Genomic DNA, 27,206 nt, shown 5'->3' with positions numbered 1-27,206 from the left:
GGTAGGGGCGGACCAAAGACTGTTGTATCACCACGTTGAGCAGGATACGGACGATCTACCAAACGGCTAAGCTAGAGTCAGGGTAATCTGGCAGTATGCGCCTTTCTATTGTAAGTATGGGATATCAGTGCGGCAACGCCCTCGACACCTTGGTTGAGCAAGGAGGGCTGGGGCCGGGAGGTACTACTATATTCATTGATTCGCAACTACATTTATTTTCTGGCCCGTTACGATCATGACGATCCCGGAAATGCTTGATTCCTACTGCTTCATCCCAGAGCTTGAATCAAGGTGCGCAATGCTTATGATTTGCATGTGATTAGTATGTACCTAACTTAGTACGTGGTCTGTGCGGAGGAAGGCCATGGCCCATGCATTAGCTTTGGCTGGCACCTCGTGCTATTTCATGAATGAATCCACCCATGGTGAAAGACATACGCCGCTCGCTCATCAAGCCCAACAGACCATGTCGACGGAGGAGCTGATTCACGCCTACCGCAAGCTCTTCCGAGCTGGGCTACGGGCCGTAAAGTTCTCCAAGCCGGCGCGCTTCGTGGTCCGGGACCAGCTCCGCGCGGCCTTCCGCGAGGGAAACGCGAAAGACTTTGACCCGGACAGGGTGAAGCGTACGGTGTGGTTCCTCACGCTGGCGGGGGAAGGGAGCCGCCTAGAGCACAAGATTGTGCAGAACCTGGTCAGGACGCAGTATACTCGCCAGACGATGGCGACGTCAACGCCGTGGAGGCTGCTGGCGAAGCGGCTGGACGACAAGAAGGTCCCGACGTAAGTGTCCTCTTGACGGACTGGAAAAAGAAGAAGAAAAGGAGTCGAACTCGACTAATGGGGAACGCTTCTTAGGAACCCGGTCCAGGAGTCTGCGTTTGCATACTACGACATGACCATCAAAATGCTCAACGACTCATTGGGCCTCTGTCTGCGGTGAGAGCACAGGAGACCTCTGCAAGGTGCGGATGTCTGGTATGTGTCCCGGCTTTCTTCGGCACTTGTGTGTGCCGGGGGGCCGTTCCGAACCGCCTGTTCAAAGAGCCACTCATCCGATCACTTCTCGGCCGTGGCACTCATCCTCAACCCGAAGTTTGCCCCAATCGATCTCCCAGAACCATGGAGGCCTAATGCGCGCCTCTACTGCAGCAAAGGAGACAGGCCCCGAGGGGGATCGACCCGGCCACTTGGCGATAATCTGCGCTACGGCAATTTCAACCCACGAGCTAAGGAGGGGGAGATCCCGCTCGCTTTGATGCTTATCTTGCCCTGCTCGATGTCTTGGGAGACGCTGATCTCCAAGCGGCGGCGACACGAAGGACTTTCCGTCGGGGTTGCAACGTGCGAGCGGGCGAGCAAGGAGGGGGGGGGGGCTTGCTTCGAGAAACTTAGGCGCCCTATGCTGCCTTTGATCACTTCATGTACTTACATATAAACAAACCACCATGCAATGTTCCGTCACCAGTGGGGATGGGCTGTAGCATGTTGAGCCAATCTTGAGCGCTCGTCGATTGTTGGAGAGCTACCGAAAATGGTACCTAGGTTGGCAGAGACAGAGACACAGTACTTAGAGTCTAGCAAAACCCCGCAGTTGACTCGCGGCGACAGACGTCCACGGGTGCCAAACTGCTGCACCATAGGTACTCCTGCGCTGGTGCTGCACTGCTGCTTGCCGCCACCAATCCATACCACTACTGCCTACCACCACCGCCAGCTCGACTTATAGCCGAGCTATGCCAGGCCAGTGAGCCAGTCATGAGCCATCCAATTCCTCGACAACTCTTCCTCTTCACCTCGCCTTGGTTCGATTTTCTCCTGTAACGGCTGACACATGTGGTCCATTGATCAATTGCTGCTGTCCCTGCCGAGTTTGCCATTCTGCCAAGCGCCTTTGTCTCTTAAGACAACATCCCGCCAGCTTCAAATTCTATTCGGATCAGGCAAGCCTCCCAAGCTTTGGGGATCCGACCAACCAAACCTCTCGGCCACCACCCCCCTCCGGCAATCAACCCATACGCCTGCTAGCTCCAAGGGTTGTCACCCCAGCTTCTTTCTCTCTCGTCGCACCCCGCAGCCAACCGTCCCTGCACCACAATCCACCACCACAGCTCTTGGCCACGACTCTACAGAGCATCACCAGCCTAGCGGGGGCTTCATCGGGAACATCTGCACACAGCGGGGTTTCTTGATGGGCCCTTCCCCCGTCGTCCACGCCACCGAACCCTTCGTGCCGCGAACGAGCCGCGAAGGTCCAGCTCCCAGGTCTCAGGCAGACCAAGCTCGAGACCAGTCCCCTTGCCTAGGAGCGGCTGCTCCGAGGAGGAGGAAGCGACTCTGATCTTGCCTCCCCTCCTTCGCCGAGCACCCTCCCGGGCCACGGCAGCAGAACCAATGCCCGCCGAGATCTGCGAGCATCAAGATGGTACACCAACAATACGACTACCTTCCCGCCGCCGCCCCATCATGCCTCCCCACGGCACCAGCGCGACCGAGCTGCAGCAGCAGGAAAGCAGCAGCAACAAGAAGAGCACCACCCACGACCAGAACCAATCCTCCTCCTCCTCCAAGCCCAAGCCGAAACGATGGGTGAAGCGCTACCGCACCGAGGTTTCGGCCAGCGCCTCGAGCGTCCTCAGCACCGTGGCCGCCTTCCCTCTCGACAGCGTCAAGACGCGCATGCAGACCTACAAGTACAATGGCTTCCTCGACTGTGTGCGTCAGACCTACCGGACCGAGAAGCTCAGGGGCTTCTTTCGAGGTACGTAATTGCACAGCTCACTCGTGCGATTGGACCTCTGTTCAATATCAGGCTGCTCGAGCAGATGTCACAATCGAACTCTGTGCTGACCCTGGTCTCTTTCATATGCAGGTGTGACCGCACCGATGGCGAGCGTGACCCTCGTGCGGACCGTCTCCTTCTCGATTTACCAGCGATCCAAATACGCCTACTCGGATTGGCTCAAGAAGAAGTTCGGAGTGGATGTGCTGAACCATGTTAACACCAAGGGAACATACCCCAACTTCTGGTCAATATCGTGCTTTGGCGCCGCGGGCGCAACCGCAGGAGCATGCATAACTGTCATCGCCTGTAAGCCACCAAGTCGGGACCGAGACCGGAGACCCCCCCTTGCGACTATCGAAGGACGGGCGGGATGCTGACAGTCTACATAGGCCCGTTCGAGTTGACCAAGCTGAGCGCGCAAGTCTCGGTGTTGCTCTCGGAGCAGACGCACTGTCCAGACTCAAAAAGCCACAAGGTCGCAGCGAGTTATCAGAACAAAGGCACTTTTAAGACGATGGCCAATATTGTCAAACATCGCGGCTTCTCGGGGCTCTATACTGGCTTCGGCTTACACCTACGTAAGGCTTGCTGTGAGCTTGGACTGATGACTTACAGTATGTGCTGACTTGGGATATTGAACAGTGAGGGACAGTATCGGCACTGGCATCTACTTCATGACCTATGAGAGTGGCAAGCAGCTGTTGACCACTTTTGGTGGCGATCATGCTCATTCGAATCCCTTGGCTGTTCTGGTGGCCGGAGGCCTTTGCGGTATCGTTTCTTGGGCTATGATCTGTATGTGGTCTCATCATTTCTTGTTGACAAAGACGTGATGGAATGCAGGCTAACTTTCTATAAAAAAAAGATCCGATAGACTCGGCCAAGAGCATCTACCAGCGGAATGCGTTGATGTACTCCAAGGGCCAGAAGGTCAAGCCGGTCAAGGTCGAGTTCTTCAAGAAGCACATGTACCGCGGCCTCGGCGTGTCCATGGGCCGCTCGTGCGCCGTCAATGCCATCTTCTTCTCCTCGTTTGAGTTTTGGAAGAAGCACATCAACGCGCTGCCAGACGACGCTTGAACTTTGGACAGACCCGCGAATATCATCGGATGACTGAAGTACCTGAGCCAGAGCCCCCGACCGGGCCAGTTCGGTCGACCTCAGCGAGAATACCCCACACAGGAGGCTGGCTGCATTACTCGAGGAGTAAAGAAGAGGGGGCTCTCCTCCTGATACAGAGCGGATGGCGTTTCATGCCGAACGCTTTCATTCTTGACTTTACAGGACGCACTCGGACAGAACAGAACATTGCATCATTACCGGTGCCCCATGGATGCGGCATTCTTACATAAGAGGGGAGGACATCATCATCCAGCGGGAGGCAAGACTAGTAGTACCCGCGCGCGTGTATCGCTCGCATGTCATGCTGCTGCTACGCGAAGTCTTCTTGTACTCCTGGCTTGTGTTTTTCTTAACTTTTTTTTACATATCTGCTACGCAAAATCCGCGTCTTTTGTCATCTAAGTACCACCACCCACTGGGCAGGAGAGAGAGAGATTATGGAAGTGCATATGGCTACTCCCCTAGCCAGGGCCTGGATTTCATGTGGTCAGAAATAGGACCTCTAAATACACACACAATACATATTGTTCAAAAAAGACTTGGCCATCGGGCCTCTTGGTGGCACCTTGATTGATATATGCAGTTTTGTGTGCTTGAAAAAATTCATCTCATTTTGTCATCTGAATATCTCGAGAGACTTCCAGTTCATCTCATCTCATCATTCTGGAGTGCGTGATATCTTCCTTCCTGCAACGTTACGCCAATGTAAAAGCCCAGCCAGCAACAAAGCTAGAGCGCAAAGCATTCTTCCACTCCGTTTCCTTTCCCCTCTCCTCTCTTTCTTTCTTTCCTTCTTTCAATACACGCTGCCCGCGATGCTCTTGTCCTCCCGCTCGGCCCTGTCGAGCTCCTCGTCCACATCGCCGTCGTTGACCCGCTCGTGGTCCTCGCCGCAGTGCGAGCAGCGCTCGCCACCGCCCTCGTAGTCGCTGCTCACAGGCGAGTCGCCCAGCCGGTTCGCCATCCTGTGCCTGCCCAGCTCGCTCGGCTCCCGCTTGTGGCCATTCGTCGTCGTCGTCGTCGTCGTCATCCCGTTGGACTTGCCGTTTGTCGCCGCCGCTGCGGCACTATCACCGTTACCATTCACGCCGTTACTGCCGTTACCGTTGGTAGGAATCTTGAGCCGCGCGAGGCGCAGCCGCGCCTTCTCGTCCTCGGACGAGTCGGCGTCGCTCGTGTGGCCGCTGTAGGTGCCGCCAAAGTCGCGGCCGACGTGCAGAAAGGGCCGCCGCGCCTTGTCCTGCTGGTGCGGGGGCGGCGGCACGGCGCTGGGCGAGGTGCGCATGCGGTCCTCGACCGAGATGTACGACGGCGTGCCGTCGGGCGACGACACGACCTCCTCGCGGGCGCGCGTGACGTCGATCTGGGGCGCGACGTCGAGGCCGCCGCTCTCGTCCGAGGCGAAGCGGCGCGCGGCGGGCCGGCGGGCCGAGAGGGACGAGGACGAGTTGTTGGAGGCCGGGGTGCCGTGGCCGTGGGTGTGGTGGTTGTGGTTGTCCGGGTAGATGTTCACGCCGTCGCGCTTGACGAGGTCAGCGAGGTTAGAGCGGATCCGGAAGTTCTTGTCGTGGGAGCATCCGTTGGGACAACCGCCCCAGCGACGAGGCACGATGGGCGAGGCGGTGGTGGGGGTCGGGGTGGTGGCCTTTTCCAGTTTCGACCCGTCCTTGGAGGAGTCGTCCTTGGCGGCTTCGCCTTCTTTTTGCTTCAGCAGCGCTGCTCTCTCGCGCCGGAGCTCTGACCAGGTGCGCAGCTTGTTCTCGAGCGTGTACTTGCCGCTCTCCTCCTTGCGCATGATCAGAAACTCGCAGTGGTTCACATTGCGCAGGTCCTCAAAGTACTCTACGCCCCAGTGATACCACTTCATGAGAAAGACGCGAGACATGAGACCGTGAGTGACTATCGTGGTAGCAGGTTAGCGACTGTGTTCAACCTTGGGCACAGGGTAGATCGGAATTGTGTCTTACCGAGGACGCAGACACTACTAAAGTCATCGTCGCCAAACTGTCTCCACAAGCTCTCGTTGAAGCCCGAGATGCGGTCATAGGCGTCAGCCGCGCTCTCGCCGTTGGGGATGCGGTAGAAGAAGTGGCCGTAGTCGGCACGCTCCTGCCACATGCGCTCCATCTCGGCAGAGCAGGGCTGGAAGTTACCAAAGTCCTGCTCGCGGAGGCGGGGCTCCTCGTAGACCTTGATGTTGTTGCGCTTGAATGGCGAAGGGCCGTCGTCCGGGTCGTTGGCGGTCAGGGTGGCCAGGATGCCTTCTGTGGTCTCGCGCGTGCGGCGGTATGGCGAAGTGAAGAAGTGGAGGGTGTCGTCTGCTCGTAGCAGGGCGCGCAGCCTCCGGCCGGCATCGTAGGCCTGTTGCCACCCTTCTTGCGTCAACTTGACCCGATGGTCGGGTATGGTCTGGTGGATGTCCCTGTTTTCTGCAGAGCAAAGGGGAGTTAGTTGGGATTGAACCAGTCGGGATTGTGCCTGGACAGCTCCGTAAGACAAACTTACTGTTGCCCTCAGACTGGGCGTGTCTGATCAATATAATGAGGCGAGGCTTCGCCATGGCTGGAGATGGCGATGGCGGGGTATCACAAAGAGCAAGACGCAGAAGGCCACAACAGAGCAGAAAGATTCAGAGTAAATGGTGCAGACGTTGTGCCAGTTCCGTTCCGAGTAACCAGATCGAGGATTGAAAGAGAAGGATTGTGACTATCAACTAGTCGTCTTGGCTCTCGAAGCTGGTGGCGGCTGTGATGGAGGGGCCCGTTTCCTTCCGGCGACCGGCGCGAAGGAGGAGTCACTTAATTTGTAAGTGCTTTGCAAGGCCCAAAAAGAGTGGTGGCTCTCGGTCGAATGGCAGGCGGCCAACAGATTCACGATCGACGCGAGTGTTGGTGGCATGCAGTATGTAAAGTACGGGCTTGGCAGGTGTCGTGCAACCCAATCCTTTTTCTTTCGTATGGGCAGCGTGGGTGGGTGGTGGTTTTATATTGAAGGAGGGTTCGATTATGAGCCTAGACGTCCGGCCTTGTTTTACTCGTCCCTGCTCGGGCGACGATGATTATTAGACTAGTAGGTGGCGTTGTGACGGCCGTAGCGAATGTTTGCGACCCGCTGTGCCGGGGCTGTTTAGAGTGCCGTTACGGGTATTAATAGCTGTGCTGGGTCTCGAGACGGGCGTTTTGCTGCTGAGGACTGAAGATATGGATGGGTAAGTATAGGTAGTGAGCTGGGTATCACCAACACATGGCATTGCAGCTGTGCTTCTTTTTGTATTTCCACGGCGCCCATGCTCTAGTACAAGTAGAGGGGCATATGCTTTTCTCGTGGCTGACCTGATACTTGTACTTTTTTTTTTTTTGGCCCCCCGTCCCTGCCAGTTGATTTTGGCCCATCCGATTCGACAGATTCAATGCCACCCTCACGGCGTCCCTGGTCCCAACCGCCGAGCAGGAGCCAACCAGGCGCATCCCTCCTCGTCCGGTCATCGAACCATCGCTGGCCAGATGCGCCAGAGGGTGCCAGTCTAGCGGCGCATGCCCAGCCTTAGCGCTGGGGTATTCCCACCCCTCCAGCTAGCTCCCTCATCCTCCCTCCCAAGCGCTCCGGGCTCAGTCCATCTCCAACCCATTCCACCGAATGCTGGGCAAGGCTACAGAGGCATGGCCCCCGTCCTTGACAGCCAGTAATCAAGCTCCATGATCGGCCGCCCCAAAATTTTTATCTCTTAGCATCAACCACCACCGTCAGCCTTCTTCTCCAACCCTGACGATCCATCCAACCACCCACCCAGAGTTTGTGTTTTCAAGCGAGCTGCCACCTGTGTCTGTATGCACACTTGGTCCGATTTGTACGCCAATCCCCACTAGACGCCGCAATATCTCAGCTCACGAAACTGTCCGCCACACGGGCAAAACAAGCAAACACCCCCAGCGCAAAACCACTCGGAGGCAGGCAGCCTCGCGCAGGTCGCAACATCGACACTCACATACTCCCAACCCACCTCACACGCACACACATACAGATCCCACCATGTCCGCCCCGGGCCCCGAATCCATCCCCACCTCCGCCGACCCCCGCTCCAAGCGGCCGGTCAAGAAGCAGCGCGCCGCCAACACGCCCACCGCCGCGCAAGCCGCCTCCCTGGAAGCCCTCTTCGCCAAACCAGACCAGCAGATCCGCGTCCCCGACGCCTCATCGTCCTCGGCCCTCGCCCGCCGCGCCGCGCACGCCGCCGCCTCCATCCCGGAGATCGTCACCAACGTGCAGGGGTCCAGCGCCGGCGCCGGATCGGGCGAGTTCCACGTCTACAAGGCGAGCCGGCGGCGCGAGTACGAGCGCCTGCGCGTCATGGACGATGAGCTCCGCCGCGAGCAGGAGGCCGAGGCCTTCGAGGCCAGCCGCAAGGAGAAGGCCGCACGGGACGACGAGAAGACGCGCAAGAACCGCGAGAAGCGCGAGAAGATGAAGGCCCGCAAGGCCAAGGCCAAAGTCGCCGGGGGTGGCAAGAACGGCGACGGCGGTACGGCGGCGGGCGCCACCGGAAGTACAAGTAACAACCAAGCCTCTGCCAACGGGAACGGGACGAGTAAGGGAAACAGCACAGCGACGGGCGGGCAGTCAACAGCGGCAGAAAGCAAAGGCTCCAAGGAGAGCCAGGAAGGCGGCGATACAGGGTCCCAGGCAGCGCCGACCAGCGGCATTGTTATCCACGACGATGATTGAAACACACTAAGTACCGAGCGTACCATCGATTGCACGTCTCTTGGTCGCAGAGTAGCTCATCATGAGCGGCAGCCCTCCCGAGAAACGCCCTTTTTTGGGGTAGTCTACCAACGATTCTATGGGTAATACATGGGGGTATGCCTTTTGGTCACACATACAACATCAACGATCATCTAGCTGATTTCAAAGTCCAGCCCTTACTCTTCGCCTCCACCAACACCGGTGCCAACACCGGGTTGCGCCTTCTTGGCGCTGCAAATGTCATCGACTCTGAGAAGAAGGCATGCCGCCTAGTCGAAGAGGTTAGCAAAGGGCAAAATAACAATTGCCAGTGACAAGAATAGAATGACATACCTCAATTGCCGTCTTCATGCTCTGCACCTTGATCGCCTCAGGCTCCCATACGCCATACTCCTTCATGTCGGCCAGCGTGCCAGAATCGCCGTTGATACCCCAGGAGCTCTTGCCCTCGGCGTGCTTGGCGCGCAGGTCAGTCAACACGCGCACAGGGCTGGCGCCAGCGTTCTGGATGAGTGTCCGGGGGATGACCTCGAGCGCATCAGCGACAGCCTTGTACGGCCATTGCTGTACGCCCTCGATGCTCTTGGCCAGCTGGTTGAGCCTAACGGATACCGCCATCTCCGTAGCTCCGCCACCGGGCGACAGTCTGGGGTGGAACATGACGTTGCGCGCGACACCCATGGCGTCCTGCAGGTTGCGCTCAATCTCGTTGAGGACGTCCTTGGAAGGGCCCCTCAGGAGAACAGTGCAGGCCTTGGGCGTCTTGCACTTGGTAAGGAAAGTGAAGTACTCGTCTCCAATCTTCTCGATCTCGAACAGGCCGCATTTCGTACCAACATCGGACTCCTGGAGATCCTCGACCCGGTTGACAATCGTGGCACCAGTAGCTCTGGCTATCCTGTTGTTGTCGGTCTTTCGCACACGGCGGAGAGCGGTCACGTTGGCCTTCATGAAGTAATGTTGAGCAAGATCTACAAGCATAATGTTAGCAGCGACATTCCCAGCAAGCTTCCAGTAAAAGTAGCGTACCTGAAACACCCTTCTCCGTGATGACAAGATCAGGGTTCAGTGCCAGGATGGCCTCGCACATCGCCTTGACCTGCTCCTCCTCAATCTGCAGAATCCGGTTCCAGTCCTCCTCCTTGGTGATCTCAATGTTGGTCTGTGATTCACCCTTCTTGTACTCCAGCGGGCAATCCAGAAGGACGATCCTGGGGTTCTCAATCCTCCTGCGCATCTTGGGGTGTGTGATGTCCTTGTTGAGCATGACTCCGTCCAGGACCCTGCTGTCCTCAATCTCGCCGCCGGGCACCTTCTCCACACGCGCATACCGCTTGATGTCGACCTCGGTCTTGCCGTTACCGACCTCCCACGTCACTGTCCTCACCGCCTGGAGAGCCAGGCTGCACATGAGCTCCGACCATCTCGAGACGAACTTTGTGCCGATAGAGGAGTTGATCAGGCCGTACATGGCCTTGTCGTCGTCAATATCGATAGGGAGGGAAATCTCTTCGATGATCTCGAGAGCGTCCTTCAGTGCCCGCTTGAAGGCGGAGATGATGACGACCGGGTGGATGTTTCGCTCTAGCTGAGGGAGGGCTTGCGCCAGAATCTCACCAGCTAATACGAGTTAGTAAATATACAGGCGAAAAGAAGAATTTAAATAGTACTATCTTACCCAGGATAATGACAGTGGTGGTGCCATCTCCGACCTCCTCGTCTTGCGTCCTGCTAAGCTCGATCATACTCTTGGCAGCGGGGTGGGAGACCTCGATCTCTCGAAGGATGGCATGCCCGTCGTTGGTGAGCACGATGCCTCCCATGGGGTCGAGGAGCATCTTCAACATAGCCTTGGGTCCGAGGCACGATCGAATAATGTCGGCAACACTAGCTAACTGTCAGGCAACCGTGGTTTGCGTTCGTGGAGGGAGATGATTCCTTACGTCTTGGCCGCCGCAATGTTCGACATCTGCGCTCGCCGTCCGGTCTGCCTCTCACCGGCCCCGGTGTCTGCGTCATCGCATCAGCATTAGACCTGCTGCAAGGAACCGTTGGAAGCTCTGGATTTAGGGGGGCCCATACTCATCACCAATACTGGAGCCTGCATCTTGAACCGACGTCGTGTTGCACTCTCAAATGGTCGGAAACGGTCGTCGAAAGGTTCGAGTGAAATAAATTCTCCTGTCAGTCGATAAAAGTGTCGGGGCAGCTAAAAGAATTGCAAGACTGCTCTGGACTTGATCGCTGATGATAGCTTGGGTGCCCCGCGGTGCTTCTCGTCGCTCAAAAAAGTTCGAGTTGCTTCCTGCAGGTCCCCCGAGCTCCAGGTGGGGTGGATTAATAACTTCTCCGCGTTCCGCTAAATTTCAATGTTGACCACATTGATGCACGCCCTCGCCTACACTAAGTGCTCCCCTGCATCAGGCATCACCACATCCATGATATGATAAAATCCATGTATTCTCCTATTCGAGCTAATCAGATATTTTGAAATCAACGCGTTACTCTCCGTGTAGTACAGCCGCTTGTCCGTCCGTCGCTCCCAAGGATACCAGCCATCAACCCAAACGAGCATCACTTCGAAGCACCAAGTCGTTCCATCTCATTACAAGTCTGGATGTCATGTATTTCCTACGAATAAGGCATCTACCTAATCTAAACATCAGGATGCAACTTCCTGGTGGGGAAGAGCTTTCCAGCCTCCGAATTGCTTGATAGACCATCGCCCCTTTTTTTTGTGCAACCCGCCCAACACACTGTCCCGTCGGGCCCTGCAACAGTCCTGACCAGACTAGACCTGGCTCTCATGGCTCCCTGACCTTGCTGCGAACGATGCCTCTAATGCGACGAGAGAAGCAAATGTCCTCCAAGTTCTTAGAAGCCCTTCTGGCCCGCCCAACAAGTCTTCGCATACAGCCACATGCAGCTGTCTAATGGTATCATTACGTAAACAAAAGATGAGGATGTCTATGACGGAGTCGGTTCCTTCATGACGTGGTCGAAGAATACTCTCAAAGTCCTCACAAGCCGTAGAACTCCCAGCCGTCACTGGCCGAGGAAGGCTCTTCTTGACCGGTTGACTGGTACGAGGGCGCGAACTCTGTTCTGAGCTCCTCAGCCAGTCACAGCTCATCGTCTTCCTGCTCAATCTCGGACGGCTTGAGCAGGCCGCTGACCTTTGACCGCCTCTCATGCTCGGCTTGTTTGGCATCGCGCTCTTGCTGCTCCTTCTCGGCAAGGTACAGCTCGGCGTTGTCCCCACCAAACTCTCGCAGCGAGATCAAGAAATCGCGCAAACTAAGGCGGAACTTGTCGTACTGGGTGTTGAGGGTGAACAAGCTCTCGACGAAAGCCTGGATTTGGGCCCTGCAGGAGACAGTCAGCCTAGCGTCCAACTGGGTTGGATAGGGGAGGGACTTACGTTTGGAGGTTGCTGAAAGCATTATTCAACAGGTTTGCCACGTAGTTGGCGAGGAATTCCTTGTTGCTCGTACCGGCCTGCGCCTGGTCGGACTGGTAGATCGGGCCTTGGATCTTTGGCTGGGTATCGTCTGCGGGCGAGATGAAGTAGAACATGCGCAAGAGGAGCATCGACTGCGTCTTGAAGCCGGCCTTGTGATCCGTGTCCGTGAGGACAAAGAAGACGTCCTGGAGGATGGGAATGAAGAACTGGTTGAAGAAGGCATTCGAGGTCTGCGCGTCGGTCTTCTCGGCGACGTTGCTGATAAGCTCCAAACACATGTTGAGTCCAGCAGCCTCGACATCACGGTTGTCGTGCTTGCTGGCCCAGAGGCACGAGTCGATGACGAATTTGAACTGCCGGTTGTCCAGCTTGAGCAGAGCAGGGAAGCAGTGCAAGTTGATAGCTCGCAAGAGGTTGAAAAACTCCACCCGATGCTCTGGGAACTCGGAGAAATCCTTGTTGATCATGTCAAGGGTGCATTCGAAGACGTTCTCCATGATGATAGGAACCTGATCCTCCATCAGACCTGAAAGCTTAGTAATGATGGCGGTCATAGCCTTCAGCACTTCGGCATCACGGGCGCCAGGTACGTTCCGGTTGTAGTCAACCAGAACCGAGTCCAGAAGCTGAGGGACCATCTGGGCGCGCACAGCTTGCAGATCTTCAGCCTTCTCGACAAAGACCTCGATGAGTTTCAGGATCTCCTTCTTGATGGTTCGCAGACCCCGGACCTTTGGCATCTTGGTCGCAATTTCTCCTGTTATAATTAGTCAGTAGGCCGGTCATGAGGCTGTTCCCTTGATGTCACTCACCCTCTCGTGCCACAGCTTCGGAGATGAGCTGGCTAGTTGCACGATACATCTGCAGCATGTCGTGGTAGATGCGACCAATCTGAGGGTAGAAGTAGGGCCCGATAGACGAGCACGCAGAAACATTGGTCTTCATGATGTTGCCAATGATCTTGATCGTATCAGCGTCCTGGAGGATGGTAGGGTTCTCGGTCGCGGACTTGATGATCTGGTCCCAAGCGGCATTAGGCAACCCCATGAGCTCGCTCAGAAGCCGCTCCTGCTGGTTGCGGTTGCCCTGCGCGGCAACCATGTAGCCGCAAGCCTCGTAGAAGGTATGGACTTGCTGAGGGGTGAGGTCGCAGGTGATCTTCTGCAGGTTTCGCACAATCTCCTCGATGAACGGCTCATGCTCGCTGGGTTGAAGGGCAACAAAGTGACGACGGCATTGCTTCGCGATCTTGATGAAAGTATCGCAAGCCATGTCCTGGACACCTACGACAAGAAAGAATCGTTAGCAAGTAATCTCTGTGGAAAGCGAGCGTACTCGACCTACCCTCGTGTGACTCGTGCATGAACTCAAACAGCTTGTTCACGACAGTCTTGAGGAACTTCCAGTGCGCCTTCAAGAAGCGAGGGTACTGCCCGACGATGTACATAATGTTGCTGGCAACCACTGCCTTGTTGTCTTTGCCCCTCTTCATCTCAGTCAGGCCAAGCAGATCCTTGATCACAGTGACCAGGAAACGCTTCTCGGTCTCCTCGTTCATGGCCAGGGAGATGGAACCGATAGCCCAGCAAAGAACGTTGCAGTTGTGCCATGACCACTCAGTTCCGTCGACCTGTCGAGCGAGTTTCTCGGTCATGATCTGTTCGGTATCGACCACATCCAGATGGGTCAGGTAGACGAGACATTCACGGATCGTCTTGTAGAGCTGGACCGTGTCGCTCTCCTTGACAAACTCGCGGACGATCTCACCCTCGTCATTCTCGACAATCAGCACTTCTTCAGGACGAACCATCTTCTCGATCATGACGATGCGGAGGTTAGAAAGCACTTCCTTGTACTTGTGCTTCCTAAGAGGATAGTTGTTGAGGAGTGCAGGGTTCGGCGCTCCTTGGGATGACAGAGTGCCCATTGCCATGAGGGGGTTAACATCAGTAATGGGCAGAGACTGCATCTCCTCGTAGAGCTCTTGGACTAGCTTCAGCCAGTAATCGAGGCAGATCTTGAAGATTTCTCGATCATCAATCTGCGAGATGCGAATCAGGTAGTAATGAGCATGGGTCAGGAAGTCCCTGTTGGGCAGATTCTCAATGAGCTGTTTGCAATGTTAGTGGGTCCCTGATGTACAACTCGATCAAGCAGCTCGGCATTTCGGAGGCACTTACGTTGAGGTGCATGGTGAAAAAGTTACAGATGAACAATGCCAGGTTCTGCACGAACTCCTGATCCCTCGAGTTGCTCTGAGGATATGTCGTCTTGAGGTCCATCGCGATCGGAATGATAGTCGTGATCGTGGTAAGAACCTCAGTGAACATCTTCACGAGCTGTTCGTCATAGTTGCTAACTTGGCCGGGACCACCGGTCTGGAGACCTCCAATCTCTGTCAGACACTGAAGAGTGACGTTTCGGAACTCGGGGACTTCGAGGAAACGGGTTCGGAGAGTCTCGATCAGCGGCGTCTCGAAAATGTAACCAAGCGGGATCCAGTTGCAGAAGCGCAGCAGGGTCTCAAGGGTGGCCTTGATGAGGCTTGGCTGGGTGGCAGTGTTGAGGATCTCGGTGCAGAGCTGGAAGATCTGCGAGAACTCGGCACACATGGTGGTCTTCAGGTTGCGAGTCTTGGTTGAAGTCATCTGCTCCGCAGAATAGTCAAAGACCTCTTCTGACAGCAGTCGCAGAATGATCATATTGTTCTCGCAGATCGACAGGCTGGAGTGGCACGACGAGATGATCTCGTTGATGAAGGTTGGCCAGTTGTGGGGCCATTCTTGCTTGAGGACCGAGATCAGGACGAGGTTCAGCTTGTTGAGCAAGGTCTTCTCGGTCTTGAGGGATTCTTCGGAGCTTGAGCTCTGGATGATGAACTGAACCACAAAATTGCGGATTCCTTTTGGAAGGTCAGGTTAGCAGTCGAAGTGGCGGGGGAGCTTCTTGCCGGACGAAACAAACCTTGACACTGGTCGCGAGGAAGGACGTTCCATCTCGTCATGATAACATGGTCCAAGACTTGTAGCGCGAGAAACTTGGTCTGGGGATATGTCGCCTCGGAAAGAACCTTATCGACCATGAGCCAGGCATCGGGATCCTCTTTGAACTGGTTCAGAGCGGCCTGGGCAGCTTTTTGCTATGGAAGTGCAGGGCACAAGTCAGCTAGGTCAAGGCCGAGAGCAGGGCGATGATGAACAGCAGAGCTTACCTGCTCTCCGCGACCTTCATAGAAGGTGCGGACGGTGGCGTCCAACTCGGCGACGGTTGGCGCCATGGCGGTCGGGTGCGAATCTCAAAGAGAGGCGGAGCCGTATCACTACGAACCAAGCACAGAGCGGGGAGGTCGGGAAAACGAAATCGATCTCGCTGAAGCAGACGAGGCGCCTGAGTTGCAGATGAAGAAGAGCGGAAGCGGAGACGGGATCGAGAGAGGGGGGAGTAGAGAGGAAGGGTGGGAGAGGACTGTGAAGAGATTGTGTTTGTCGACGGTGAAAGCGTGGTGGAGGGAGTGATGAGAAGGCTCAGTCAGGTCGAGAAGCTTCAGGCCCCCGCGCGTGGTGTTCGGGAGGCTGGCAGAGCGGGGCGCGAGTGGAGGGGGCAGACGAATTTGTACCTCCCGCCTGACTGGTAGCGCCTAAAAGTCGCCTAACAAAGACACCTGCAACGCGAGCAATCCACTGACTGCGCAAACCGATTTGGCGCATAACGGGTGGCGTCACTGTTTTCCCCTGCCAGCGCCGACAGCCAATCATCCGACCGCTCCTCGCCCAGGGCAAGCGTCCAGGACGTGTACTTGTAATCTCTACCTTGACCTTGCCTGATGCGACGAGCAGGGGGGAGAGACAGCTACCTGAGCTTGGCTGCCACTGATTAAGCTTAATAATGATACAGCTCAATGCCCGCTTATGTACGCAATCCATCTCAGCTCTCTGCCTTTCATCCTGGGTCTCCTTTCGGTGGTATGCATTATGTCATGCTCCTTTCATCTAGGTAAATATAGATGGTTCCGGCAGTGGTACAAGTACATCTAAGCAACATGTGTCGGTTAGGATTCTGTTTGAAGGTTGTTTTCTTTAGGCAAGCTCCGGTATCTTGTACGGAAGAGCATGTCATCATCAGATGCTCAGATGCGCAAAGGCTGGAGTGGGCATCAGACCAATCAAATGCGGAATTCACACAAATCCCTCGTCCGGCTCTTGCAGAATGATGCACTTCCGAGCTTCATTTTGATTTTTGGTCTCCTATACGTCGTCCTGTTTATCAGAGTCTATAATCCAAGGAGATGTACCTCTTTTCCCCAACCGTACCATGGACATCTATCTACACAACCCCTCCCCCCAAAGGCATCTACGGCTTCTTGTAGCCGCACTCAGCAAGGCCCTCTTCCAGGGCTGTGAGTGCCTTTTCCACGTCCCCACGCTCGGGTTGGAGCTATAATCAAGTTAGCACCTGGTGTGTAGACAGGCAGTCTAGGGAAAAAACGACTTACAATGCTAGCACCCATGTGGCCAAACCGGATGTACTTGGTTGCGATCTCCTTGTGGATACCGCCAGCAAAGACGACTCCCTTCTTGGCCAGAATGGGCAGCAGATCGGTGCCCTTGACGTTCTCGGGCAGGTAGATGGCAGTCATGCCGTGAGCCTGGTCCGCACTCTCGCCGGCGACCTGCTTCAGGCCCAGAGCAGAGATGCGTTGCTTGATCTTGTCAGAGACCTCCTTGTGCTTGCTGAAGCGCTCAGCAAGGGGCTTCTGCAGAATCTGAGTCAACGCCTCGTGCAGTGCATGAACCAGCTGCGGCGACGGGGTGGCGAAGTAGGAGGGCTTCTTGGCCTCGTAGTTCCGCATAACTAGCTAGCGGTGAGCATGTATGACTCTACACATAGGGCGGCACATGACTTACTGGGCAGCCAGTTCTTCATCGAAGCAAAGTAGGAAGCGGGAGGCGTCTTGCGGCTCTCCAGAGCCTTGATAGCCTTGCCGCTGAACATGGAAACGGACAGGCCGGCGGGGCAGCCGATGGCCTTCTGACTAGCCGTGACAACACCATCCAGCTTCCAGTCATCAAAGGCGATCTCCTCGCTCGCGACAGAGCACACACCATCGACGATGACAAGAGTCTCCGGGGAGACCTTCTGGACCAGCGCGGAAAGGTTCTTGAGCTCGCTGAGGACTCCGGTCGAGGTGTCGACGTGGGTGACGGTCAGGACCTTGTACTTCTTCTCCTTAAGTGCCTTCTCGATCTCCGGGAGCTGGGGCCTGGAGCCGGGTGCCGCCTTGATCTCGTCGACGTTGGCACCGTACACCTTGAGGCAGTCGGCGAAGCCGTCGCTGAAGTAGCCGCTCCCGAGAACGAGGACGTTCTCACCAGCCTCGACCAAGTTGGAGGCCACCAGATCCCATCCCAAGGTGCCAGAGCCAGACAGGACAAAGGGCTGCGAGGCGGGGTCGGAGGTCTGGAAGAGCTTCCGGAGCATCGACAAGACGTCGCCGAAGGTAGACACAAACGCAGGGCCAACGTGACTCTCGCTAAGAGTACAAAGTGTGGTCAGTATCTGCAATATTGCATGCTCGGGTGCGCTCCGAGGAGGACTAGGTGAGGATCAATTTACCTGTAGTGGCTCATGGCCTTGAGGACGGCATCGTCGAACTCAATGGGGCCCGGGATGAGCAGGGTGGGGTGCGGCGGCTGCGAAGACATGGTGCGCGATTGATTGACTGCAGATAGGTTGGAGATGTTGGTTTGGTTGCGGCCGGCAAGATGTCCAGAGACCAGAGATAATCGGTCAACAACGGAAGGGCTGGCCGTGGAATTATAGTTGCGTGATGGAGGGGCCATGCCGGTCGCGGTGGTCGATCGCCGTGGTAGCACCCCTCCTCCTCCAAATGCGCACCGTCTTAGTAATGCCGAGCCTGTTCCGGCACTGCCCGGCCCCGAGAGTGACAACTTGGGGCAACTTCTAAACGGCTGCATATGCGCAGCTTTTCTGTGATTCGCGGGTCTGTTGTAATGCGACTCGAGTTGGTCTCCAACTTGAGTCTGGATCAGGACTGATCAAGTGAGATCTTATTCTTTCAGGCTGAGAAGAGCAACGGGGACAGCAGACTAGAACCCGAGAGTAGCTTTGAAAGACTCTTCTCACCATCGGCAGATTTCCCCGAAACCCCCCAAAACACCACTGTAGCAAATGCCCAATCCCGAACCCACTATTCGCAAGCAGCTTGGAGGCTGGACCCAGCGACTCAGCTCCGGCTGTCGGAGGCGGACCGAAGCCGAAAAGACCTGGCACCACCACATCACTGTACTTCGTAAGTAGACCATAGCTCAAGCTCTGGAGCAGGGAAGAGGGGTCATTTAGGTACCTAGGTAGGCCCAGCTAAACTGCTTCGGTGGAGCGCCACGGTCTGTGTGGGGAACAGCAACCGCCAATGGCAACCTGCAGCCGCACGATCCCCCATTACGACAACCAGCATTGATCTAAGATGCAGCCTTGAGCTCACTTACCTACTCTCCATCGACTCTCTCATGATACTGCAAAACACCAGCCCGGCATTGATCATACGGCCTTTGTTCCTGAGAGAGGAGCCTCAAAAGGTGTAATTGACACCTGCACTTGTGAGCCAGAGTCCTTGCGAGCTTCACAACTTGGATGCGCCCTGTGAGAGTTGTTGCTCAGTGCGACGCACATCACCATTCAGCTAGAGGCGCCCCAGTAGGCGGTGCTTGGAGCTTGACGGATAGCTGGGAACCCGTGCGGCAGCATTTACCATAAGGACGAGATCACCATGGCTTTCCTGATATTGGTCATTGGGGACCTCCACATTCCCGACCGAGCTCTGGACATCCCTCCCAAGGTCAGTCCGACTAAAGTTCCCGCCTTGCCAGTCGCGCTTGTACAGCATGCTCACACTCTCTCGTCCAAAACAGTTCAAGAAGCTCCTAGCCCCCGGAAAGATAGGCCAGACCATTTGCCTGGGTAACCTGACCGATAAGCACACCTACGAGTACCTGCGCACCATCGCCCCAGACCTGAAGATCGTCCGCGGCCGGTCTGATGTCGATGCGACCTCCCTGCCTCTGAGCCAAGTCGTCACGCACAGCTCCCTGCGCGTCGGCTTCCTCGAGGGCTTCACCCTCGTCAGCAGCGAGCCCGACATTCTGCTCGCCGAGGCGAACCGGCTCGACGTTGACGTTCTGTGCTGGTCCGGCGGAACCCACAAGTTCGAGTGCTTCGAGTATATGGACAAGTTCTTCGTCAATCCCGGAAGCGCGACGGGCGCGTACTCTACGGGCTGGAGCAAGGAGGGAGAGGAGGTGGTGCCGAGCTTCTGCTTGATGGACGTGAGTATCGCACTAAATGCATGCAAAGGGACTTGCAATGCTGACATCAGTGGCTTAGGTACAAGGGATCTCCTTGACACTATACGTATATCAGCTGAGGAAAGATGCCAATGGAGCAGAGAATGTCGCGGTGGAGAAGGTCACGTATACCAAGCCGGTAGAGCCGTCTGGCAGCTAGGTAGTGACAGGAGAGGCGTTTGAGGCTGGTGAACTCTCCAGGTGTCACTCGATTGAACTTCTCAATGCGCACGCCCCGGGACTGCCACTACCCGATATAAAATAAAAGGCTTGTGAGAAACAATTAGGTCTTCTCATCAGCTAGTAATGATACCACTGGGACCATGCCAGCCGTCTTTTTCGTTTTGCAATGGCATAGATTCTTATCAAGTATTATCAAACATGAAAGGCTGAATTGGTATCTGCGCGGCTCGACAAAGATGTACACATGCTATCCAACAAGCCCGGGAATCGAGAGAAGAGAACCTGCTATGCCGGGCCAGAAAAAGCCCAAACCCATCCCAAACTCCATACGCTTTGCGAAGGGCGAAATTACAATTCATCAAGTCGTTCATAACATCATGCTTCTCCTCCTGGATATCCTGTCCATCGGCACATTACTGCCCCCGTCTCTGGCAGAGCGCCTGGGCTCTTCGTAAGACGAGTCGGCCTCGTCATCCCCGTCCAACATCGACAGCTTTTTCGGCACTGCCAGAGATGCGCGCTTCCTGGAGCTCGCAGACTTTGCTGGCTGTGCGGTCGTTGCTTTCTCGGCGAATGAGCCCTCGTCCCGCAGCGCCATCGACGATCTCCGGGACGACCTGGACGGTCGAGCGGCGACGGACTTGTCCTTTGCCGTGACGATGTCCTTTGCTTCAACCACTGGTGAGGACGTTGTAAATTCATAGGGGTCCGTCTCATCATGGGCTTCCGTCGCGGTGATCACCGCCTCCTGATCTGCGCGTGCGTGGACCTTGGACAGAGCCTGACTGGCCGCCGCCTCTTTGAAGCCCATGGCCGATGTCCGCTTTCGGCGATCTCCTGTTGTGGTTGCCGTAATACCAGTATTTGACGGGTCTTTCTTCGCCAGAGGACTAGTGACGCTCTCCCGACGTTGCTCCTCCTTTGCCATCGATACTGCGGGTGGGAGCTTTGTCCACGACTCTGCGGACTCGGGCTCCAATTTGACCTTCACCGACGAGGAGGGCTCCAAAGGTGGGTCTTCTGACTTGTGCCGCTGAAGGTATCGACCTTCTCCAGCAACGGCGTCATAGAGTTCCTTTGTCGGTCGTCGCATCTTGTCCCTTAGGTTTGGTTCCGCATAGCTGACAGAGGCCCTAGAACGCCTACTAGGTCGTGAGGTTTCTCCGTTGGAAGAGATATCTACTGGCGGAGGGGTGTCGTGCGATCCGCCCTTGCCCTGCGACCGGTCAGGAGTATCCGGAGCCAAACGGTTCGCTTCGGTGAAAGGCGTGATGGGCTCCAAATCTGTGTGAATGTCCACAGATTTGGGTTGCGGCGGTTGCGGCAGTTTCGTCGCATCGATGACTACTGACATCTTTTCGCGAGGCTTCTCCCTGGCCATCGCGCTCCTAGGTTGTTTCGTAGCCTCATCCGGTATAACGGCCTTAATAGTCGGTTTCCGAGGCGATGACACATCCTGATTCGTGCTCTTCACAGCCAAGGGCCTTCGCATTGGAGCTGATGTAGATGTGTCGCGCGTATCTCTCCTGGTTGATGGCAACTCCTTGATCTTCCTCTGGCTCTTGATCTGCGACGCAATCTGGTTCTCGTTACCCAACTGATTCAACCTTGACTTCAATGCCGCGGTCTTGGATGTCCGTGAGCTGTCGTTCTCATCGTTGACGGCGAACTTTCTCTTAGAACCAGTCCGCAGTCCTTCATTCTTCTCTGACACAACCTGGCTTGGCTTCTTCGAAGGCGATGAAACTACATCGAGGTCGGCGGTCGTCTTGCGCTGGTAGTCGAGCTTGACTGGAGCAATGTGCGCCGGTGACGCTGCGGTGACTGTTTCCTCCGCCTTGGCAGGTGAATCTGCAGGAGGTTCCGGTCGTGGAGGAGAGTCCACTTTCACTGGCTCGTCTTCGACATATCGTGATACTGGGGGCGGCCCAAGGTCCGGCGATTGAGTTGCAGAGCTCTCGGCATCCTCGCAGAGAGCTAGGATTTCGTCGCGACTGCCATCCATGTTAGTGTCAATTGGCCAATGGAGCACAAAAGATTATCGCATACTTCAGGGTCTGCCTCGGGTACGACTTGTTCTCGTAGATGGGAGGTAAACGGCCTTCCTGCATAGCCAGGGCCTCCTCATCTTTGACTGATTCTCTTGGGCGCCGTTGCGCCGGACTTCGGTTTATGCTGGACTTCGATTTCGCGATCCTGCGTCCCATCGGGGAGTGCCTTTTCGCGGGCGGCTCCAAGCCAAGATTGGCAAGCAAAGACCCCCATTCAAGAAGCTGGGCTTCCATCTTGGCCTTGATCTCGAGAGCATGGTCGGCAATTCGTTGCGCCGAGCTGTCTTCAGCTTCCTTCTCTAGGCGCAGAATCTGGCCTCGAAGGTCGAGGTTCTCCGAAAGGAGTCGCGCGCATTCGTTCTCGAGACTACGGATCTTGAGCGATTGATTGGAATTCACTCGGGCGATATCGCGGTTCTGCCGTAGAAATTTGCGCCGAACTGGTTTGTTCGAATCAGAATCGTTAGTAATCCTTTCAGTCCTATGCGACAATATTGGGACTTGGTACGTACGCGTTTCTAGGCTATCTGTTGATGCGGGTGGTTCGTTTAATCTCGCCATGATTCATAATGATCAAAAAAGCAGGAGGAGAGACAAGAGGCAGAGGGCAAAAAGTCGCAAGATAGTTACAAAGCTATAAAGAGCTCTTGGTCGCGGTCGTGTGCTTGCCAGAATTCGGAGAGGTATGTTCGGTAGCTTCCAAGGTAAGGGGGGGGTGTTGATGAATATTTTTGCTGATATCCCGGCCAGCTTAGGCTACGTCGTTATTGGAATGTTTACCGGGGTGTGGGCGTTGGCCGGGCACCCCGTGCCAGCATTCCACCACCACCAAGGCTTAGCGTCTCCGACCACACAAGATCCTGTGGATCAGGATAAGATAAGGCTAATTAATGTTCATGGAGTCGGGCGCACCCCGCCAGACTTGAGCATCTCCAGCTTGCCGTTCAACGAGCCTGATGTGAAGACCATCTTCTACACTTCGACAGCACTGCGAGCGAGCATCAGCCAACTAGCGACAATGTCATACTCCTCCCGGACCACCCTCCCGCCGTCTCATATGCGTCAGACGTCGACGTCGGCCAACCTGAATCTACTCACGCGCGTAAATGAGAAAAAGGCCGAACTGGAGAGCTTAAGAGAACTTCGCGATCTCAGCGCTGCTGTCGCGACGCAAATGGAGGCATTGGAGCAGAAGTTATCAACTTTGTCAGATGGGACTGAAGGTATGCAACGACGAGTTACTATTGACTGCGGTTGGAATTCAGCGTTCCCTGTGGCTGACCTCGTCCAGCAATCGCGACGGTAATGGCCAATTGGCACAATGTCTTGCGAGCGATCAATATGGCTTCCAGTACGTACAGACTAATTGAGACTCAACGAGGCCTCTTGCTAACCCGGAGTGTCTAGCCAAATTGCCGAAGCCTAAAGACGAGTCCGAGGCGCAGCCCGACGATGCGTCAGTCGCGTTGCCTCAGACGCTTGTACGAATACCTACCGAACATGCTCCAGCCTTGCAAGCGCAAGCCGACAATGCCTTGGAGGAAGGCGGGGACGAATAGTGTATTGACAGGAAGGCGAGACGGTCAATGGAATGGACAGTGCCATCGTTGCACTGCCACTCATGCTGATGATAATGATAACGATAGGCGGGACTCCGTGTTTGGCAAGCAGAGGCGGGGAGATCCACGATGATACCCATGATAACGACACGCGCTGTGGTTATCGACGATAGATATAAATACATGGACATGTAAATGAGTATTCAATCGCGCACGATGCGCTCAAGACGAATCCGGCCAGAGAGCTCAAGATCAATTGGTGATGCGGAGGTAGCTGGGCTTCCAAGGGCGGGAGCGGCAGCAGGACTGCGGGGTCGCGTCCAGACGCGTCAAGTCTTTGCTGTGGTCGCATCAAATAACACCTTCCGCCTGCAGACTGCGGGCTGTCTTTTGGTAACTCAAATGGACTAAACTTCAACTCCATCGATGAGCCGTCATGTCTTATTTTCGAGAGACAATTCGGAAGGCTCATTGAAACAGAGGGCGCTGGGGAAGGTCCTTCTTCACCACAGGGTTGCTGCGTCGGCGCGCACCTGCAGCCCACACTCACTGAACTACAAGTACACACACACACACACGGCTGGTAAAAGTAAATAAAACATAGGCTCAGCCGGCTCTCGTTTCCTCTTCACGAAACAAACGCATTATCGTGACTGTTGATGACTTTCCTCTCTTCTTCTTGGTACTTCATTCGCAGCTTTTAGCAGTCTTTTGATCGGTTCATCTCTTCCTCTCTTGCTACATCGAGCACAAGTGCAAAGAGCAAAAGGGGGACGGACAACCCCGTTAACAGTTCGGCATCCCGAAATTGCACATCCCAGTCGAGAATAGCCCAGACCCTGGTACGTGCCAACCAACCATCCACGAGGCCAGCCCCGACCCGTACCCCGGAACGGCCCCTGTCGGGAATGTCTCAGGCTGTTCTTCAGCCCAGCACCCAGACGATGGCTCGAGCACTGGGGTTCCGGGACCAGAACCAGTTCGCTATTCTCGAGGGCAGCGATAGCAGCGATCCTGGCACTGGCGACGACACTCCTCCTCCGGATCCCCACGCATCGCGAGTTCTTCGATCCATCGATGTCGAGCAAGCGCAAAACACGGGAGAACTCACCCCCAATGGCCTAGCCACCAAGCTGCAAGGCCTGCACCTACACACGCCCACCAAAGAAGCTCCCGAGAGCATTCTTAAGGGACGTGGCCGCCGGTCCCGACCACCAATTGGCTCCGAGACCTTCCAGACTCCAGAAGGTGTGAAAGAGAAACACGCCCACTTCGCAATACCGCCGGCGGTATCGGATTCTCTTGATGATCAGAGCACACAATTGCGCAAAGGTGAGCCCTCCAACTGCGGTACACAAGACTACAGCTAACGTCGTCTCCTCTTGAAGAAAACGACCCGGTCACCTGCCGCGCCTCCAACTTTCAAACAACTCAGCTAGAGAAGCATACCGCGGGCCAGTTCGACTACGTGCTTCGCGTGCCGCTGAGCCCCGTTGGGACAGAGACAGAAACCGGCTTGGATGCCCAGCCCTGCGTACAGGACCGATACCTCTACTTTGGATGTAACGTCTTGGAACGGCGGACACGCTCAGCAAGCGCATCTAGCCACCAGTCTCGTCAAGCTGGTTCTTACACCGTGGTAGCAGTTCCGACCGACGATCACGAGAAGCCATTGGCAGACGAGGACGCACTCGAAAGCAAGACCATCATGGCAACGAGTTTCGAGAATGCTTCTAGCCCGGCAGGTGCCAAGAGGCCGCCAGAGCTGCAGCTAGAGTCGAGTGCGCATGACCGTGTCTCGCCCAAGGCTCTCAAGAAGGCGGACCGCTGCAGCCTCCGCTCGCCTGGCAATCCTCTTGCGCGAATCGAGGACAGCTTCGAGGCAATCGACCACCTCGAAGAGCAGCTTGAGGCTCTCCATGCCGTTGTTCAAGTCAAGAGGGTGCCCTCTCCCGATAAGATGCCGTCAACGGCAGCGGTAGACGACCATCTGACGGTGCCCGGTGGCGGGCTTTCGAGAACCTTGTCGACTCAGAAAAAGATCATGTCCAAGTCTGCATCCGTACGTATCAAGACAACGCAGCCCTCTGGATCCAAATCGCTACGCAGGTCGTCATCGGCCATCTTTGCCAAGGAGAACGAGCGGGAGCCCCCCAAATCTGCGGAGAAGAAGCCAGTGGTCGCACGACCAGCTAGCCTCCTCCCACCGAAACCATTGGCAAAGTCTGGCAAGCCTCCCACGATGCCGACATTTGAGCTGCCCGGCGAGGCTGTAGCTCGAAGACTGAAGGAGCAGCGTGAGGCCCGGCTGGCACAACCGCCGGTGGAGAAGCCCTTGGCTCCATCGCCCCAACGGGCAAAGTCGCTGAAGGCGCCTACGCGGCCCAACTTTGAGCTCCCTGGAGAAGCCATATCACGCCGGAAGAGGGAGGAACGTGAAGCTCGGCTCAAGATGCAAGAGGAGGAGGAGCGCAAGAGGCGCGAATTCAAGGCGAGGCCTGTGCGCCATAGCATCGCGCCCGGCTCGTATCCCCGAGAGACGATTACCAGCCGTGCTCGACAGCAGAACAAGCCAGCCTCGGCAGAGGCCGTGTCACCGGCCACAACCCCAAAACGTCAATCGGTTGCCGCTCCAGGTGGGCAGGGACTTGCGGTAGCGGGGATGTCGTCGCAGAATCGAGGCCGCTGCTCGGCGCTTGGCTCTCCGTCGACGGCACAGGCCAGCAGGGCGACGTCGACATCGACAGGGAGCGTCAGCGGCAAGCGTAGCAACGTGTCAACCGACGACGTGAGCCAGCAGCGGCAGCGGGGCAAGGAGATCGTGCAGCGGGACAACAGCTACTCGCAGGAGCGCGAGCGGGAGAAGCGCGAGCGAGAGGAGGCTGCTAGGATCGCCCGACAGGAGGCTGCCGAGCGCTCGCGGCTGTTGAGCCGAGAATGGGCCCTGAAGAAGAAGCTGAAGGGTATGGTCGGAGGCTCGTCACCGTCACGAGCCCAGCCGGTTTGAGAAGTCGATCTCGTCGACGTCTGCGTGGTGTCGAGAGGCTTCGTTCAGGACATGAACAGCCGTCCGTTCCTTCACAATCGACATTCTCGTACATGCTTGCTTTCGACCTTGGCGGCTTTTTGAGCCTTTACTCTTTTCTCTTTTGTTGAATCAGGCAAAAGCATGGCCGTTACTGGTGTCGGTGCTAGGTTTTGGAATAGCTGCATCTTTATGGAGTCACTCGTTGCAGCATTGCCTTATTTTCTCTTTTTTTCTTTTTTGGGGTTGAGCATTGCCTCTATTTATTTTGTACTTTCGAGTTTCCCCTATCTTCTATTTTTCCCGTTTGACTTCGTCGGATGGCTTCGACTACCGAACCACTTGGATTCGCGAGGATCAACGAGCTACACATAGGTGACAGAGCACTCACGTAGTCAGTTTATTGTCTTGAAATCAAACAGAGTTCAATAGTTATCAACCTAGAGTTGTGCAAGCGTGGCGCCTTGTACTTAAGTGGTGCACTATGAAAACGACAAGTTAACGACGGCGACTTTATTTCGTCTACGCTCCCCGGCCCAGATCAGATCCCACTTCAATGAGCTGACCAATGTGACCAAGTCTGGGCATGTTAAGAAGGGTCCCGTCAGTGGGAGCGCTATGCTGTTTTGGAGCAGGCTGATATGCTAAACTTGGGGGCCGGGGGGGGGGCTACTCAGCATCTATTGTACCTAGAACATCAGCGATTTGCACCATGCAGCACCGAGAGACTCCGCCCGGAGTCGACGGAAGGACTGAGAGTCTCTGGCTGAGCTCATAATTATCCACTTGCGCCTAAGGCCCCCCTGTACCCTGCGTCGTATCGCACCCGCTTTAGACCCTTTTAGACCCTTTCAGGCCTTCTCGGGGCTGTGTAACTACCTAAAGGAACGGAGCAAGTCCAGGTCCAGCCTGCT

General features: G+C 55.8%; 9 protein-coding genes across 9 annotated transcripts; 4 read left to right on the top strand and 5 right to left on the bottom strand.

Annotated features, from left to right (window-relative positions):
* Positions 1-250: 250 nt before the first annotated feature.
* Positions 251-3,865, top strand: E0L32_010442 (uncharacterized protein; the record flags this gene model as incomplete). The annotated part of the gene is made up of 10 exons (XM_031133060.1): positions 251-291; positions 340-783; positions 859-939; positions 1,644-1,820; positions 1,873-2,265; positions 2,307-2,761; positions 2,873-3,091; positions 3,175-3,375; positions 3,428-3,580; positions 3,651-3,865. 10 exons carry the CDS (start codon positions 251-253, stop codon positions 3,863-3,865), a joined length of 2,379 nt encoding a protein of 792 aa, XP_030989578.1.
* Positions 3,866-4,703: 838 nt separating this feature from the next.
* E0L32_010441 (uncharacterized protein) lies at positions 4,704-6,467 on the bottom strand (the record flags this gene model as incomplete). The annotated part of the gene is made up of 3 exons (XM_031133059.1): positions 4,704-5,806; positions 5,875-6,336; positions 6,413-6,467. The coding sequence occupies 3 exons, from the start codon at positions 6,465-6,467 to the stop codon at positions 4,704-4,706; spliced, it is 1,620 nt and encodes a 539-aa protein (XP_030989577.1).
* A 1,469-nt stretch (positions 6,468-7,936) lies between these two features.
* On the top strand, positions 7,937-8,629 carry E0L32_010440 (uncharacterized protein; the record flags this gene model as incomplete). Its single annotated transcript, XM_031133058.1, has 1 exon — positions 7,937-8,629. One exon carries the CDS (start codon positions 7,937-7,939, stop codon positions 8,627-8,629), a length of 693 nt encoding a protein of 230 aa, XP_030989576.1.
* A 197-nt stretch (positions 8,630-8,826) lies between these two features.
* On the bottom strand, positions 8,827-10,757 carry E0L32_010439 (uncharacterized protein; the record flags this gene model as incomplete). The annotated part of the gene is made up of 6 exons (XM_031133057.1): positions 8,827-8,919; positions 8,984-9,621; positions 9,680-10,270; positions 10,329-10,537; positions 10,594-10,660; positions 10,733-10,757. 6 exons carry the CDS (start codon positions 10,755-10,757, stop codon positions 8,827-8,829), a joined length of 1,623 nt encoding a protein of 540 aa, XP_030989575.1.
* Positions 10,758-11,772: 1,015 nt separating this feature from the next.
* Positions 11,773-15,390, bottom strand: E0L32_010438 (uncharacterized protein; the record flags this gene model as incomplete). The annotated part of the gene is made up of 7 exons (XM_031133056.1): positions 11,773-12,016; positions 12,072-12,870; positions 12,926-13,396; positions 13,458-14,223; positions 14,294-15,015; positions 15,078-15,252; positions 15,325-15,390. 7 exons carry the CDS (start codon positions 15,388-15,390, stop codon positions 11,773-11,775), a joined length of 3,243 nt encoding a protein of 1,080 aa, XP_030989574.1.
* A 1,073-nt stretch (positions 15,391-16,463) lies between these two features.
* Positions 16,464-17,953, bottom strand: E0L32_010437 (uncharacterized protein; the record flags this gene model as incomplete). The annotated part of the gene is made up of 4 exons (XM_031133055.1): positions 16,464-16,547; positions 16,606-16,964; positions 17,018-17,643; positions 17,727-17,953. The coding sequence occupies 4 exons, from the start codon at positions 17,951-17,953 to the stop codon at positions 16,464-16,466; spliced, it is 1,296 nt and encodes a 431-aa protein (XP_030989573.1).
* A 947-nt stretch (positions 17,954-18,900) lies between these two features.
* Positions 18,901-19,634, top strand: E0L32_010436 (uncharacterized protein; the record flags this gene model as incomplete). Its single annotated transcript, XM_031133054.1, has 3 exons — positions 18,901-18,969; positions 19,043-19,456; positions 19,515-19,634. 3 exons carry the CDS (start codon positions 18,901-18,903, stop codon positions 19,632-19,634), a joined length of 603 nt encoding a protein of 200 aa, XP_030989572.1.
* Positions 19,635-20,024: 390 nt separating this feature from the next.
* On the bottom strand, positions 20,025-22,269 carry E0L32_010435 (uncharacterized protein; the record flags this gene model as incomplete). The annotated part of the gene is made up of 3 exons (XM_031133053.1): positions 20,025-21,651; positions 21,707-22,148; positions 22,221-22,269. 3 exons carry the CDS (start codon positions 22,267-22,269, stop codon positions 20,025-20,027), a joined length of 2,118 nt encoding a protein of 705 aa, XP_030989571.1.
* Positions 22,270-24,175: 1,906 nt separating this feature from the next.
* E0L32_010434 (uncharacterized protein) lies at positions 24,176-26,274 on the top strand (the record flags this gene model as incomplete). The annotated part of the gene is made up of 2 exons (XM_031133052.1): positions 24,176-24,599; positions 24,656-26,274. 2 exons carry the CDS (start codon positions 24,176-24,178, stop codon positions 26,272-26,274), a joined length of 2,043 nt encoding a protein of 680 aa, XP_030989570.1.
* Positions 26,275-27,206: the final 932 nt, after the last annotated feature.

The sequence above is a fragment of the Thyridium curvatum genome, assembly GCF_004353045.1.
Source record: "Thyridium curvatum strain D216 chromosome Unknown NODE_84_length_182893_cov_82.147506, whole genome shotgun sequence".
Taxonomy (NCBI): Eukaryota; Fungi; Ascomycota; class Sordariomycetes; order Thyridiales; family Thyridiaceae; genus Thyridium; species Thyridium curvatum.
Note: the sequence above shows the minus strand (reverse complement) of the source record. Positions and strands in the feature narration are given on the sequence as shown.